The 17,356-nt window shown below is 43.2% G+C and overlaps 1 protein-coding gene across 4 annotated transcripts in view; it reads right to left on the bottom strand.

Annotated features, from left to right (window-relative positions):
* CCAR1 (cell division cycle and apoptosis regulator 1) overlaps positions 1–17,356 on the bottom strand; it is a 199,649-nt gene that overhangs the window by 53,400 nt on the left and 128,893 nt on the right. For all 4 annotated transcript variants that reach the window (XM_085863730.1, XM_085863731.1, XM_085863729.1 and 1 more), the window contains 4 exons: positions 3,580–3,804; positions 2,606–2,797; positions 2,245–2,439; positions 1–168 (listed from right to left, as the gene is read on the bottom strand). The exon at positions 1–168 is cut by the window's left edge and continues 130 nt beyond it. In XM_085863730.1, coding sequence (XP_085719856.1) covers positions 1–168; positions 2,245–2,439; positions 2,606–2,797; positions 3,580–3,804 — 780 coding nt within the window. The remainder of the gene's footprint in view (positions 169–2,244; positions 2,440–2,605; positions 2,798–3,579; positions 3,805–17,356) is intronic.

Genomic DNA, 17,356 nt, shown 5'->3' with positions numbered 1-17,356 from the left:
CTTTCCTCCAGTCACCTCAACTGCCTCCTCATCTTTGCCTTCTGTTAATTCTGTGTCATCCTCCTTAGTTTCCTGCTCTTTTGCATTATCTTTCACATCTTTTTCAGCCTTTACATCCTTCGCTTCCACCTTCCTTTCTTCCTTGATTTTCTTTGTACGCACTTCCTCCTATGAGGAACATGACAAACATTAGAACAAGTAAGGAGAACACCTTATACAACCCCCCCCCCCAAACATACTGGACAAACTGACAACAAAATCGCTTACATTAAATTGTTAACCCACACACACAAAGCAAAAAGTGAGGTTAAACAATTGGTTCATGTGCGTCTTATCAGTTTATTATCGAGGAACATTTAATTTCAATTGATTGTTATATTTTTAAGAAGAATAAGGAAGACAAGTTTGCCGTTTTACCATACATTGGCTCTGAATTTGTCCCGATTGCACATGTGCAGAGATGAGCAAGATAATATGTTTACTCTGTCTGCCTGCCTGGCAGTTAAACAAAATTGAAAATCATTCCAAACAGGAAACTTACTGTTTTTAAGGACATAATAAAGGACACAAACAGGCAAGAGGAACTAATCTAACATGTTAGACAAGGTGGTGTAAAAGACACTGGGTAAAACCTGGATTTAATTAATTTATATGCCTTTTAAACCTCTGTTTAAATTGTATTATATACTTGAATGCCTTCATAATACTTCCAAGTACTTGCAGTGCCTTCAGAAAGTATTCATACTCCTCGACTTTTGTCCCATTTTGTTGTTGCAGCCTCAATTTAAAATGGATTAAATTTAAATTTTTTGTCACCGATCGATACAAAATACCTCAAAATGACAAATAAAATATGTACTTTTACATAGAGAATTGCATGGAGTAGTATTGCATCCATAAAAAAATGGATAAATAGCTCCAAGTGGGAAATGTCACAGACGTTAGACTGGAGTCAATTTGGGGGAAACCCCCTGGGCCAAAATCCCAAAAACTCTAAGACCGAGCGATCCTGCAGACAGTTGGAGTACAGAGACATGACAGAAGTAAATAGACACCTTAATTTTCTTCACTTCATCTGTATAAGTTTTACTCAGTGATTTGTACGAATATTCCATTACCTATTTGCAGAAACGAGTTCCTGGGTCTTGTATGACAATTAACTTTGCCTCGAACTCGGGGAGCACACAAACTTTCCGATTTTCAAAGAGGACAAATTGTTGGCCATTTGGAAGGTGGATTCAGCCAGCATCAGATAGATCAGAACCTTGGCATTCCACTTTCTTCGGTCAATCGGGTGATTGTGCAATTCAGCAGCGAAGGCAAGGAATCTACAGCTTCCTGTTCTGGTCAATCTGGGCCCTCAGAAAGGTGTCTTTGAGCTGTCAAGCGGTCCATTGAAAAAACTCCCCGTTGCAAGGCAACAGATGTTGCAGAGGAGGTCCAAGTTAGCTCAAGAACTGCCGTGCGATACCTTCATCAACTGGGCTACTATGGGGAGAGCAGCTCGGAGAAAACCTCTTCTGAGACCAGCCAACATTCAAAGGAGAAAGAAGTGGGCTGACGAGATGGCCAACAGACCCTTGGAGTTTTGGCAAACTGTAATTTTTTTCAGATGAGTCCCAATTTACTCAATTTTCTGACAGTGGATATGTATGGGTCTGGAGACTTCCCAGTCAAGAGTGATCTTTGTCACTCATTTTTGGAGTGTGGCATGGAGCTCCATCTTCCACGAACAGAGTATTGTTTTTGACTATTTGACCAGTGTAGAAGACGAGGAGAAGTCCATCCTCAAGGATAGAAATGTGTATCGTAGTGTTGATGTTGCCAACACACTCCACAAGCTCTGACTGACCAGCACTCCAGATTGCTCCCCACACTATCACTGAAAAACCACCGTGTTTGACAGTTGGCTGCAGTTGGTTCAAATGTGAATTTGACAAAAGAGTTCGCTGCAGGAATGTGAAGATGACACAACCATGCTGTTACACAAGAACAGCAGCGCGCACACACACACACACACACACACACACACACACACACACACACACACACACACACACACACACACACACACACACACACACACATATACACACACACGATTGTAAAACCCCACCTCCTGTTGTGTGGGGGATCGGCTAATTATAAAATATCACTGATAATTTTGCTACTGTTATGAGAACCAAATGTTTTAAGGCTGTTAGCTTGGAAAAATACTTAATCTAAAACCATTTTCATATTCACCTTATCATCAGAGTTTTTTCTTTTCTTTAACTTCCCTTCATGCTTTTCTTTTTTGTCTTTTTTTTCATCCTTTCTATCTTTCTTCTTGTCCTCCTTGTCTTTCTTCCTGTCTGGGGCATTCACAATGGCCTTATAAATGCAAAACCCAAAATCTCTCTGCAGCATCTCATTGAAGAGCTCAGCAAACAGCGAAACCTAGGTAGGAATGTGAAAAGAGGACACAACCATGCTGTTACACAAGAACAGCAGCCCCCACAAAAAAATTAAAAATGGACCTTGATTGCAAAGACAAAACAACAAAAATAAAGGCTTGTGATCAGACAAAGAACAAGATTTCAATAACAATAAAAACAAAAACCACCTCAAATGAGTGCTCCTTATTATCCTCAATCCTATAATCCAGCAACACGCTCAGGGACATGACACTGCAGTCAAACTTCCCATTCTTTGCGGTTACACTGGGATGGACAATTATAGAAGGCAACTCAGGCAGTGTAAAACGTCGCTCCTTGCGCTGTCGCTCACTTTCTTCCTGACGTTTCTTCTCTTCATCCTAAGCGATAAAAAAATAATCACTTCAATTCCATACAACTTTTTCTGCAGGTGAGTGCACTAAAATGAGCATGAACACAGATAAACTCCAGTGTTTATACAAACTAGAAACACCTGCTCCTTTTGGGAGTAGCCTGGAGTGTTGGGGATAGTGTGGGAGTTGGGGCAAATATATTTTGTGTTGTGGTTAATAATCCCCCATCTGAAGTTGGGGTCAGTAAACCACTTGCACTGTGGCATGTGTACAGGGAAAAATCGTCATTTGTAAGTGGGGGGAGGGGGTTTGTGCCCATGACCTGACCCTGGCTACTCCCAACATGTATGCAATCTTTTTTATTATACTCTAACAGAAACACAAACAACACGGATAAATGCTATAAAAGTTGTCGTTAGTGGCTGGACATAGATACACTTGCTCCATTGCCTACTGTTGCTCCAATAATATGAAAAACAAAGGTGAAAAATGCAGTGACATTGGCCACAGTCTTGGATTTATGCAAATTAGAAATGATGTACTCATTTGCCAGAGTGGCATCATGCATTGTCTCACTCTTGGGACCCTACCAAACACAAAATATACATATGGCAGCTTTGGGCACCGCAGGTTGCACTGATTTTTTTTTCTGGGGAGTGGGGGGTCATTTGCAGCACAACTTATAAAACACCCTGTCATCAAATATTACAGAAATCTTCATGTGATACTGAAAAAAAATCCCTGTCCATTAAAAGGATCTCACACATACCCGACTAAAGGCAAGGGATAAGGGTAACGAGATCACAAACCTCCTCCTTTTTCTGCTTCTCTTTTTCCTCATCCTCTGTAGACCTTTTATCTTCTTCTTTCATATCTTCCACGGCATCCTTTGTTTTTTCTTTCTTCTCACTAACTTCCTGCTGCTCCAGCTCCTCTTCCAGCCTCAGCTGCTTCCCAAGACGTGCCACCAGCTGGGGCTTGAGCCCCTTGGCATTTATGCCACGGATGTCCAGCTCCTGACGCAATTGGACAACCTACAAACGACGAGTCACAGCCCAGCCAATAATTATGTTATGGTTATAAAACCACTCAATGCGATAAAGTTTAAAACCCGTAATCCTGTGTATACAAGCGCAACGCAAAGATTCATAAAAACAATAGAAAGCAAACAAATCAATGAAAAGGCATCATAAAAAGGTGAAACAAACAAATGATCATAAAGCTCGTTAACTGGAAACTCAAATCAGCAAAATATCAAATGTATTCCTAAAATTCAGTACAATCAAAAAGTATTTAGTCCACAGATCTAAATATATCACTTTCATGAGAAACAGAAAGAGAGAGCGAGAATGTAGATAAGAGCTGCAAATCCTTTCTTTTCTGAAAAAAAATACTTTGAAAATCATATTTACTCAAAAAAAAAAAAATTATTGCAAAGAAAACGTACAACTGCATCACTGCAAACATGCATAAACACGACTTCAAAACACCATTGTGAGACTGCCAATATCACAGGTGACCTCCGAGAAAGAGTTCCAATATGAACAGACCCCTAGCTTGAATAAATCAGAGGGGCAGAGCACCCCACTCCTTTGTGGAGCACCCTCTCCATCACAGAGTCTGCCCTGCCCTTTCTAAAATGGCTCTTGATACAAAGGATAACAATCATTTCCATCTCACGTGCAAAAGTCACCTTCAGTATTTCTCAGGATTAAATTTGTGGTTGAATAGAACAGATGTTAAAGATACAATGCATTCAACCTGATTAGCCTCATTAGTGCTGCAGAATGGTGGAAGTATTGTGCAGTTTTGGTGAAAAGCATGAAACTTTGCACAGTTGTCATGTTTTACTGACTGAACAATATAAGATATGGGGCCAACTGAATTTTTTCCAAGATGGTGGTCATTTTCAAAATGGCCGCCACCATGGGTGACATTACCGATACAACCATATAAATGAATATATTTCCGATGATTGGTTGGAAAATTGACCAGAAATGTGAAAGTCACTAACTTTTACCTTACGTTTCACATGTTCTTAATTTCTTAACCAAGATGGCTTTCTATTTCAAAATGGCTGCGACATGATAAAATGGTGACAAAAATATGAAACTGTAATGTGGTAATTGTACCATGTATCACAGTTAACGTCCTTCCAGTTAATCTGTGTATATCGCACGCATTCATCCATTCATTCATCCTTCATTTTCTTCTTTCAGATCAGTATCTCCATATCACAGTGCATGCTGTTGTTAGTTGTAGAAACTGTGGTGGTGGTGGTGTAGTAATCAAAATACCAACAATTGCTAAATCGTTCAAGATTTTAGACCCCAGACAACGTCCAGAAACTCCTTCAACATCTGAATCATCATCGCCGATAGATTGGACAAAATTCATTTTGTGTCAAGAGACATCAAAAGAACCACTGCGATGCCCAGCTGATTCAAAGAGGACTGATATTGACATTGGTACACTTTATGATAATCTTGCAGGTAATTTGATATGATTCAAAGAGCTTCAGAGTCTTCTAGATAATATAAACTTATCAAGGTTAGACAATGGAACAGGAGTTGCTTCAACTCCAAAGTCTAATGCAGCTAAATGGCACAAAAATGCAAGGATAAGTACAACAATACCAAACTTCAACGGGTAGAAAACAGGAAAAGAGATGAGTGTGAAAACAACAGTGACTCGCCAAAAAAGAGTGTCACTCGCTACAGCAGTGGTGGTGCAGCCAGAACATCGCAAGACACTTGCTTCTTTTGTGATGAAAAATCAGATAAACTCCATAAGGCATCGACGGAGAAACTAGACAGAAATGTTCGGCGATGTGCAGAAATTGTGCGAGACCATATGTTAGTTGCCAAATTGAGCGCTGGAGATATGATGTCCCAAGAAGCAATGCACCACAGCAATTGCTTAAAAACACTCTACAAGAAAGCAGAGTCAGTGAATTGCTTTGACAATGGAGAAAGTTCTTCTGATAAACAACTGCACGGCATTGTCCTGGTGGAGCTGCTTTCGTATATTGAAGACTGTCATGCAGAAAGCATGGAGAATGGCGTTGCACCGGTGTTCAAACTAGCAGATTTAAATCAGATGTACACTTCAAGACTAAATGACCTGGGAGCAGACACATCTACTCGAGAACACTCGACCAGACTGAAAGAACGAATATTAGCCAACATACCAGACTTACAAGCCCACAAGCAAGGCAGGAACGTTCTTCTTGCTTTTCAGGATGACATAGGACTGGCACGAGAGGGCATTTGAAAGTGACTGACTTGGAGGAGGCAGCTGAAATCGTTCGTAAGGACATTCTTAAGCTTGAAAAGTCTGTATTTATGAGGAAATTCTCCAAGGAGTGTCAGCACCAATCAGTTTCTAAGTCTCTGACGACCCTCGTTGGGATGATAGTGGGTGGATCAAACATAGTGCAGCAATCAAGCAATGCCACTGATACCCAGGCGATACTAACTGTCTTGCAGCTTATACGCCAAAATGTCATAATTTGATGTCGTGAAGGATCCAGCTCTCACTACCACAGTGTAGATCGTGAGACACCCCTGCCCATGTACGTCAGACTCCTCATCCATGCCAGGACAAGAACGAGTGAGATAATTGCCAGAATGTATGAACTTGGGCTCTCCGTATCATATGACAGAGTATTTACCATTTCAAAGGATTTGGGTAATGAAGTTTGTGCAAGATATGAAGCAGAACATGTTGTTTGTCCTGCAAACTTACGCCATGGTCTATTCACCACAAGTGCAGTTGATAACATAGACCACAATCCTACTTCCACGACCGCTAAAGGGGCATATCATTGCACAGGAATATCCCTCTTTCAGCACCCGAACAATGATGTCCATGGAGTAGAGAGAGACACAGAGATCCTCCGGCAAAGTGAGTCTAAAGAGAAGACCTTATCAGAATTGCCAGAGGAATACATCCGCATACCACCGGCTTCCCTACATACAAAAGAACCAACAGTACCAGAAGTTTCGGTTCTCCCACCTGCTTCATATGAAAGAATGTATGCAGCACTGCAGGACAATGCCAGGTGAGTTCAATATGTTCTAGAAGTAGGACCTCGCTTCTTCTGCATCTGCCAACACTTATATTTATTTATATTTCGAATACTAGTAGATTATTGTGAATGTGAACACTGAACTGTCGCACTGTTTGTGCCTATATGCTTATTTTTGTTGCTTTATAGGTGGCTCAGTCATGTGAAAGACATAGTTGAGTCTCATGATAACACTGCACAAGATATGGAGGTCTCCTGGGCAGCATTTCATGCCAGCAACATAGAAAACGATTCAGGAAACCCAACAGATATCAGCTCGCTGCTTCCACTCTTCGGAGAGAAATCAAATTCTCCTGCTATGATACGTCACGTTATGAGTATAATCAAGCAGAATGTTGAATTTCTAAATCCTGGTCAGACTCCTGTCATTGCTTTTGACCAGCCATTGTTTGCACTCGCAAAGCAGATCCAATGGAACTAGCCAACAACTTACGGAGAAGGCAAGATTGTAGTAGTGTTTGGGGGCCTTCATAGAGAAATGGCTGCATTCAAAACCATCGGTGACTGGCTTGATGAAAGTGGATGGACCAGTGCTTTAGCGGAGGCTGGTGTAGCTTTTCCAGGCACAGCTGACTCTTTCCTCAAGGCATCCCACTTGACAAGGACAAGACATGCCCATCAGATTATGGCTAGTAGTCTATCCATCCTGATGCACAGAGCATATGATGAATATGGCAAGAGCTTGGTGGCTGATGAAATGCCACAAGCATTTGATATCTGGCGTAACAAGCGTATAGCTGAAAGTCCACAGTATAATTACTGGTCTACAACATTGAAATTTGAGCTGACTATTTTGAGCTTTGTAAGATCTCTTCGAGAGGGCAACTTCAAGCTCTTCGTTGAAGCTCTGGATCAGCTTATGCCCTGGTTCTTCACCCTTGATCACCTGCACTACAGTCGTTGGCTACCAGTTCATTTGTGTGACATGATTAATCTTGTGCACCCTGACGTCGCAGCACAGTTTCAAAATGGCAACTTTGTCGTAAAGAAGACCCACCGGTCATTTTCTTCCAGAGCCATTGATCAAGCTCACGAGCAAAATAATTGTATCGTGAAAGGCGAAGGAGGGGCTATAGGACTTAAGAAAACATATCACAACTAATGCGGTGGATGGTGGCGGGGCCAGAAATGGCACGAGTGATCGGAGAATTTAACGACTCTGTAGAAAGCATCAGGGAGAAACAGAGCAAGGGGCCGGATATCAAACACCATGAACAAGTGAAGTCTGTGCAGAGCACATTTGCCAAACAAGTGCGTTCTCCCTGTCATACTATCGAGGAAATGGCTAACACAATTAATGAACAAACCAGTGATCTGTTGGTTCTTGGCACAAGAGATATTGTGGGAGACGAAGTAGTGACGACAGTTTGCTACATACAAATACTTGGAAAGGAGCAGTATGCTACCTTTGTAAAGGAGCGCCTGGGCAACAGATATGTCTCTGTTCAGCCCACTGAAGAGAAACAAACTGCCATTGTTCAGCTGCCCTCAGTCTAAATTGAAGTCCAATGATCAGCAGCAGATTACATTGATGAAGAAAACATGTGCCCTCTTCTCACAGTTGCATGTGTCCTGTCAAATCCATGATGGAGACATTGAGGAGTTCTTTCACCATGAAAATCAATGTTATCCACCATCATTGTCCAAATTTGGAGAGTTGCGGTCAGGGACAAAGGCTGACCTCGTCAAGTGCTTTGAGGAAACTTAGCCTACTCCACCGGAACAGGTTCCTGAGGTTGGCGTCATTCTCCGAGATGGCGCCGCTATCATTAACATGTTGAAACCAGGCCCTGCCAAAACCTTCCATGAATACTCCAAGTGCATTTTCCTGCCCTATATTCAGACCCAGCTTACGAAAGCCAGCAGAGTAGACATTGTCTGGGATGAATATATTCCAAATATTCTCAAAGTAATGACGAGGAGGAAGCGTAGAACAGGTACACGAAGACATGTTCAACCAAATAGCAAGATCCCAGGAAACTGGGAAGGATTCCTTAAAGTCAGTGAAAACAAGAAAGAACTCTTTGCATTCTTGGCGCAACAATCGGTGACAATCCAAACTGAAAAGAAGGTCATCTCTACGTTTGGCAAATCAATATTGCTGAATTCCCCAAGAGAAGACATCAGTCGCCTTTCTCCATGTGCACATGAAGAAGCAGACACTAGGCTACTACTCCATGCAGCAGACGCTGCTGCGAATTGATACCAGAAAGTCATGTTGCATACTGTGGACACTGATGTGCTCGTCTTGGCAATAGCATTGTTCAACCAAACGAACCTGAGTGAAATATGGGTATTATTTGGCACAGGAAAGAATTGCAGACTCATACCAGCACACACCATTGCCCATACCCTCGGTCCAGATAAATCTTTGTCTCTGCTAATATTCCACGCCTTCACCGGTTGTGATCAGACGTCATTCTTTCTGAACAGAGGAAAGAAAACAGCATGGAACACAATGAAGGTTTTCACAGATGTCGTAGAAGCCTTTGCGACTCTTGGTCGAGTACCTCCTTCAGATGAGACAATGAAAGAACAAATGCAAACAATTGAACGGTTTGTTGTCGTCATGTATGACCGGACAAGCTGCTGTATCAGTGTTGATGATGCCCGAAGAGAGTTATTTACTCCATAGGGGAGATCCATTGAGTTCATTCCACCTACTTCAGCTGCACTGTGTCAACACGCAAAGTGGGCAGCATATCAGGCAGGGCATTGCTGGGGGCAGGCATTACTGCGAGATCTAGAGTTACCAGATCACCCTGACTGGGGATGGTTTAAAGGGCCTCACAGTTGTGGGGACCTCTGTGGACAACCCTGCCTGAAGCATCCAAATCGTGCAAAGAACTTCTTAAGTGCAGCTGCAAAGTGGAAAGAGGATGCCTGTGCCAGTGCAAGTGTGTGAAGGCAGAGATGGCATGTACAACATATTGCAAGTGTCACGGAGACTGTAAAAAAATGACCGTTTTTACAGCCATTTTTCCCTGTTGTGCAAGGGTTGGCTTTTTCTTGAGGCAATGTTTTATGGCCGGATGCCCTTCCTGACGCCAACCCTGGTCGCCTCTTACGACACACAGGGATATGGTAACCTATTCTAACCGGGGCATACACCGGGACCAGTACACTGGTATTCACTTCACCGACCTTGGAAGGATGACAGGCTGAGTCAACCCCCTGGTGTTAATTCAGCAGCCAACGGGGCTTGAACTCAGGACAATGGGATCCCAAGCAGCCACCCTAACCACAAAGCCAACACCAGGCTATGTCACAGAGACTGAGCGTCAATAACATGATTAAGCAATATTAAGCATCATTTTGTGCCAAGAGGTAGATTGCTGTTTCTATATATAACTAACAATGTACTACTAAAAACCATTGCTGAATCTTGTTGCAATGCGATGACTTAGATCTATTATAACAAGATGAATGTGTACCATATTGATAGACGTTTCTCTTGAAAAACAAATCAAAGTAAAGCCCAAGCCTACATGTGATAGTAATAAAATAATTACAATTTGAAGAAAACCTGACTTCATTAAGGATACATTAGCTTTTACAGTTATCCACTTAACAGTTGGGGAGATCCACCTCTCGAGAAATGGAGGTAAAAACGGTTATATTTGTCCAATTACTTTGTATTTACACATGATAATATTCAAAAACTTCAAGACGCATTGCATAGATGAAAGTTACATGTCATAAGAACGTTTTGCCAACTGCAGAACTAATGTGCTTTATTATACAAAGGGAGAGTTTGCATTCCCCTTTTATTATGCAAATGAGATAGGCAACAATTTGGTTTAACGATGTAATTTGGTTTAAAAATATGAGGTAATATGTGACTCAAAGCATGGAAAGAATATATCAAGTAGCGTGGATGTTATTCAGCAAAAACGACCCTTTTTACCTCCTCCTTTTCAGAGAGGTAGATCTCCTCAACTGCTTAAGCATGGTGGCAATCTTGAATTTCTGCGCCATTTTTAAAATGTTGCATTGTTGAAATGAGGCCCCGCGAGGAGGAGTGATTTAAGCGACATTTTCTAATGATATGATGATGATAGGGTAAGGGTTAAAATAGTGCTATATGGCATTAACTCCAAAATGGCCGATGTGTCCCTTACACCACTCCTCCTCGAGGATCCTCAAATATGCAAACATCAGTATAGAAACTAACTATGCAATATCACGGTAAAAGAGCATGAAAAATATGAAATTAGTACATTTGAATATTATCAACAAGTCAGAAAGCAGTTTTTTACTCAGTGGCGGCCATTTTGAATTTGGTGGCCATCTTGGAAAGAAACTGAAATGGCCCCATATCTAGAAATGTTCAGGACATTAAAAACTACATCTGTGCCAATTTTTGTGCTTTTCAGCCAAAATGCACAATTGATCTGTTCTGTGGGACCATTCTGCAGTACCACATGGCAAGCGTTGTATTATGCAAGTTGTTAGTGGGTAACACTTGACTTTTGAAACATTAACCTTGTGGAATGAATAGCTGAAAGATGCCTTCATCACAGAGATGAAAAAGAGAGCAGAATAAACTTTAAAGGGGCATCGTCGCTAACATTAAATGTTCTCAGCGTAAGTTTGACAGCGGAGGCCTCTTTTTCATGTCTCACATCCACCAATCCTATACTATTTTGGTTATGTCAGAATCACGTTCAGCTTTGGAGATTCATCTATATGAATAAATGTCAGTGTGTGTGTGTGTGTGTGTGTGTGTGTGTGTGTGTGTGTGTGTGTGTGTGTGTGTGTGTGTGTGTGTGTGTGTGCGCACGCACGTATACGCATGCGGGGGGGGGGGGAGGGCCAATGCACGTGGGGGCCAGTGCGCGCGGGGGCCAGTGCGCGCGGGGAGAAAGTGCGTGGATGTTCTCCATAACTCCAAAGCCATGACACCCAGCAGCCTGAAACTTTGCATGCATACTAAAGGAATTCCAAGGCAGTGCATGACTGAAAATTGGGTCTTTGGGTTAATTGAAACACCCCTTTTGAAGATAATTAACAGTCTTATTTAATTATATCCTTTATCAGGCACATCCTCAGCCACCTTGCTTTATGGAGTCTTAAGGCATATTCTGGGTTACCTTGCCGGGGTCTGAAGCCGCCATGATTTTTGGCCTGCTGAACCATGCGTTGATGTGGAACCAGCTGCAACAATTTCATGATAAAGTTTTTTTTTTCACTCTCCTCACGTATATTTCCGATATGTATGAATCGCTGGATACATTGCAATGCTTATAAACACTCGGAGGAACCAGCGTTCATGGCTATATTTCATTTTCCCACATGGGGTGGTGTGGTGTTAATTAGCTCGGGTTGAGGAATAAGCTTCACCAGTATGCAATTACCCTCTGTGACTTTTTCCTTTGTCTTTATAACCAAACTAATGAGGAGAAACAAGCAAATGTGCCGAGCAGGCAAAAAGCCCCACCTCTAAGGGTGACAACGGGCGATATCATGCTGCCGAGGCTGATATAATTGATGGGTGTGACATCAGAAGCTCACTGAGCAGGCAAAAGCCCAGCCTTCCCGGGTTTAGTGCGAGCAAGCCACGCCCCCCTCTAGGGCTCGGCATGACGTCGAAAAGGAAGGGTTAGTTTTGCATTTTTGAGAGGCGGGGGAGAGAGGGAGAGAGGGAGAGAGGGAGAGTTTGGAGGAGGAAACGGTGGTTTTGGCGACGTTAGTCGGTCAGAGGCGAGAGTTCAGGGTGAGTGCACGCACGAGGATGATTGCATCACTGCCAATGGTGTATGCTGGTATGAGGACTGATCCTTGTATTTGTGTTGAGGAGATTTGGCTCGCGTGGTGAAGCAAGACGCTGGCCCTTGGCTCTTGGTTAGGTCAGTGAGGACAATCGACGCACGAAACAGCTGCACTGGGTCAATGAGCCTCGGTGTGGAGTGCAGCTCGCGCATTGCCTGGCGTGCGGTTATCCCACTACGAGAGAAGCGATGGGGCGCCATTTTGTTGCGGCGTCTGCACGAGCGAATAGAAGAGCCTCAATTCCATGTTCCACAAAGACCAGCTCTGGGCTAAGCTAAGTATAAGAATAGTTGAAAGGAAGGGTTTTCTTTATATTTTGTTTTCCCTTTGTCTGTATTTGAGTGTGTGAAGAGGCGCCTCGACTTTAAGATTTATCTCATTATAATTTCCTTTTGTCCTTTGTAAATATTTGTCTATTTTCATTAAATGTCTTCCTTTTAAGAAGCCGTATCCATTTATTTGGAGTGGGGTTTGAGTATAGACCCCCCTTGTGCTGTGTTCCTCCGCTATTGCACCCCTTCCCGCACACGTATTAATCTCGGCGTCTTGGCTGTAGGCCTTCAAGGGCGAAGCTTGGCCATCCGTCAAGGTAGGGGTTAAACCCCCTGGACACGACAACATATTGGCTGCTTTATTTTAAAGATATATAGGTAGGTTATTTATTTTATATTTTTTCCTGTTTAGCATCACCACCCACTCACTTGTTTAAAAAAAAAAAAATTGGTGAAATGTGTCTTCATGAGTCACAGTATGTGGCTACTTCAAGGCAGTGCTGATGAACACGGTGAAAACAAAGTGAAAATGCCATCGTTTGTGAAAATTTGCACCTTTTGTGCAAAATGTGCCATTTTCACCACACTAGGGTCACACTGCCCCTTTTTTCTTCAAGCTAGGGGTCTGATGAAGATCAATATATCCATACAATCAGCAATCAGATTTTTCTACATGATTCATAATCATGCAATATTAAAAGTTTCTCAACAATGATCGGCTCAAGTTGCATCTTGTACATCAATCGCATGTTGGACAAAATCTATAAAGCTCATTTTTATGATGGATGCACGTTGGATGCACCCAAACTTCATCCTACGTGCATCCATTACTAAAGGGAGAGGTATCCGTCTGTGTGTACACGTGTTTGCTGGCATTGAATAATAAAAAATGGTACCGTTGGAAAGTTAATAATACATTGGCTTGGAACAAGAGTTGGTGTCAATTTAAACAAAGATGCGTCTTTTAAAAGCCTGCCTTTCCAGAATGGAAGAAGAAGCATGACCCGAAGCTTTAATGCAGTGGTTCTAATGGTGCCATTTCTTTAATTATACGACAGCAGAAACCCTTTAGAATAAAGTGTGACAAACAGGAGCACACAAACAACAATAACTACGTCCATGACGACAGCAACAACCACCTACATGTTATAACAGATCCATTTTTCACACGTTTCACTTCATTTTTCATCCTCATTGAGACTGACAGATAGATATGCACTATGTTTGTGAAGCGCAACATGCTGTCCTTTGATTCAACCCATCAGCGAAGAAAACAGGCAAGCATGGGCAGTACAAAATAAACATAAGCTTTATACATTGGATGAAGTGGTTTGTGTTTGCATTCTACAGCAGCTAAATAACTCAAGTGAATCAAGAGTGAGTGATTAGAATGAGCAATTAATTTAACAGTTTACAGCTGTAGTCATTATCCCGCACGCGTCACGCAAAGCACGGTGAAGCAATTGGTGCACTCTTCAGTCGATCAAGGAACTATTTAATTTCAATTGAATGTTATATTTTGAATACAGTAGAACATGCATCAGCACATGATCCTGCAGTTTCGCAGAACTTCAGGAAACTTACTGTTGTGGGGATGACATATGGAGCACAAACAATGAGCATGAAGAACCAATTTAACATGCTAAATAAAGTGGTGTAAAAGAGGGTGCATCAATGGCGGTAAACTTCCGATTAAATGTTGTTTTCCCCCTACAGCCTTTAAAATGTTGAGTTTATTTCAATTGAATTATACCATATATTTGAACACAAGAACAAAATTCACCTTGTTTGCACTTCCAAAGCCCTTCAGTTTAGCAGTACTTGGGAAACATTTTTTATGTCATTGCACGCTATCTCGTCCAATCATACTTATATGCTGAAGGTGCAGTAACAGCGAGATTCACTTTTATAGATTAAAAAAGCAGGGCGGGGGGGGGGGGGCAAGATAAGATCAAAGGTGGTAGAAAACAGAAATGTGGCAATGATGAGAAAGCTGCAGGTGCTGTCACCCAGTCACTTGGTGGGGTCATGCCGATGACGTTTAACACTCAGGATTAGAAAGTCTGATTTGGGTGGACAGCGAACAGGAAAGCAATACAGTACTTCACAAGAAGAGCAGCACTCTATGACTCCATGAATAATGGTTTTGTGAGGCCAGAATAAGCTCACGTATTGCAAGGAAGATGCCCAGCAAAGGCTGGCTTTTGAAGGCAGCTTTGAAATGTGGTCCAACCTGGCGAGTTGGTGGCTGGTAGCTATGTCCTGAAGTTATAAAGAGCAAACCTCTTCAAATCGATCCCTGCAGATTGAGACGTGGTGAGAATGCTACACTTACCTTATTAAATAACATGTTCCCAGTGTTGGACCAGTATCTGCATGATAGTTTTCAGGTATGCTAAGAGGGATGTAGCTGGTGCCAACCTGTCATTGAAACAGAGTACCATTGAGCATAATCTGCAATAGGCCCACAGAGTAGTTGAGGGGGATTTCAAAGGAATCAGGTCAGGTCAGGTATGGGAGCATGCGCCAGAGCAGCGCGTTGCTGCGTCCACTTTCCGCCGGTACTCCAGGGGCCTCCGTCTGGTCATCCCACAGGCAGATGCCGAGCCCATCCCCATCTCCTTGAGATGCCGGTCAACCTGCTGCAACCACGAGTCACTTGGTCGGGCCCATTGGCCTCCTCCACTCACGAGACTCCCTCGCTGAGAGAATCTGGTGAGCAGGATCAGCGTCAGGAAAACAAGCCGCAGCTGACGCTCACGGACTATGCAGGTAATAAATCTAATTTGAGTCTCTCTCAGCAACTGCTCGTTGGACACAAAGTCCGACCAGCGACAGCCAAGGATTCTCCGAAGAGAACTGGTACCAAAGGAATTAAGTCTCCGTCTCAGATCATTGGTCAGAGTCCAAGTCCAACTGAGGGCAATCTCAGTTCCTTCCACTAAGCTCGGAACAAGTGTGTATCTACCCTCAGGAGAGCCAGAAAACAACATCTTTCTCATCTCAAGTCTGAACTCTCAAACCTCTCTCCCTCCTCAAAATCCTGGTGGCATTTAATCAAATCTGTTTCTGGTGTTCCCCCTCCATCCCCCCCTTACCTCAAATGGCCACACTGCTGATACCGCACGTGAAAAAGCTGAATGCCTAAACTCGGTGTTTGCAGCTAAATCTTGTGTCCCAAACCCATCACTTTCTCTACCCACCTGATACAGTCGCACCCAACCGTCCCTGGACTCAGTGTCCTTTTCTCCTGACAAGGTGGAGAGCTTGCTTTCCAACCTCGACTCAGATTCTGCAACCGGTCCAGACGGCATCAGCCCACGTGTCCTCAAAGCCTGCTATTCTGCTCTTGCTCATGCTCTCTCTGTTCTATTCACCCTCTCCTTTGCTCAAGGTCATCTGCCATCTGCTTGGAAATCTGCAAACATCACTGCCCTGCATAAAAAAGGTGCAAAAACAGATCCCTGCAACAACAGACCAATCAGCCTTCTCCCAATCATCAGCAAGGTTATGGAATCCATCATCGCTTCAGACATGAAATCCTTCCTCTTCTCCAATGACTTGATTTCCGATCTTCAATTTGGTTTCAGACCAGGCCACTCTACCCTGGATATTCTGCTTCTGCTCTCCCATCAATGGATGGAGGTCCTCAATGCCAGACAGGAAATCCGAGCCGTATCCCTGGACATATCACGTGCTTTTGACACAGTCTGGCACCCTGCCCTGCTCACCAAACTCTCTTCCCATGGTATCCAAAGCCATCTCCACTCATGGCTCGCAGACTTCCTCTCCTGTCGGTCAACGTGTGGCCCTAAATGGAGTTCTTTCACCCTCTCTTCCTGTCCAGGCTGGAGTTCCTCAAGGTAGCGTTCTGGGCCCTGTTCTTTTTCTGATTTTCATCAATGATCTCTCCGACTCTCTGGAAAATCCTCTTTTATCTCTTTTCTGATGACTCCACCCTCTGCCGTACCATCTGTCATCCCTCAGACTGGCAAGCAGCAGCTTCTTCGCTCACTGCAGATCTGGATAAAAATCACAAACTGGTCCAACACGTGGAACATGTCTTTCAATCCAGACAAATCTCACACTCTCACTACGTCTCTTCGAAAGGACCGTTTAGAAACCCCCCCATCCACTTGCTCAACAATCCTCTGGAAGAAGTCTTTTCTTTCAAGCTTCTGGGTCTCACTATCTGCCATGACCTTTCCTGGGAAAGTCACATTTCCAACCTCGCCTCCAAAGCCAGTCGCCGACTGGGAATCCTCCGTCGTGCAAAGTCCTTCCTCTGCCCTCTTGAGCTCCTGACCACTTACAAAGCTTTTGTCCGTAGCCTGATGGAGTACTGCTCTCCCCTCTGAGATGGTGCTCCTGCCTCCCACATTTCTCGGCTTCACGCCGTCGAAACCAGGGCATTTAGGATCATCGGCATCTCCCACAATGAAGTCGAGTCTT

Source organism: Eptatretus burgeri, chromosome 18 (genome assembly GCF_056783735.1).
Source record: "Eptatretus burgeri isolate ZD-2024b chromosome 18, Ebu_testis_v1, whole genome shotgun sequence".
Taxonomy (NCBI): Eukaryota; Metazoa; Chordata; class Myxini; order Myxiniformes; family Myxinidae; genus Eptatretus; species Eptatretus burgeri.
Note: the sequence above shows the minus strand (reverse complement) of the source record. Positions and strands in the feature narration are given on the sequence as shown.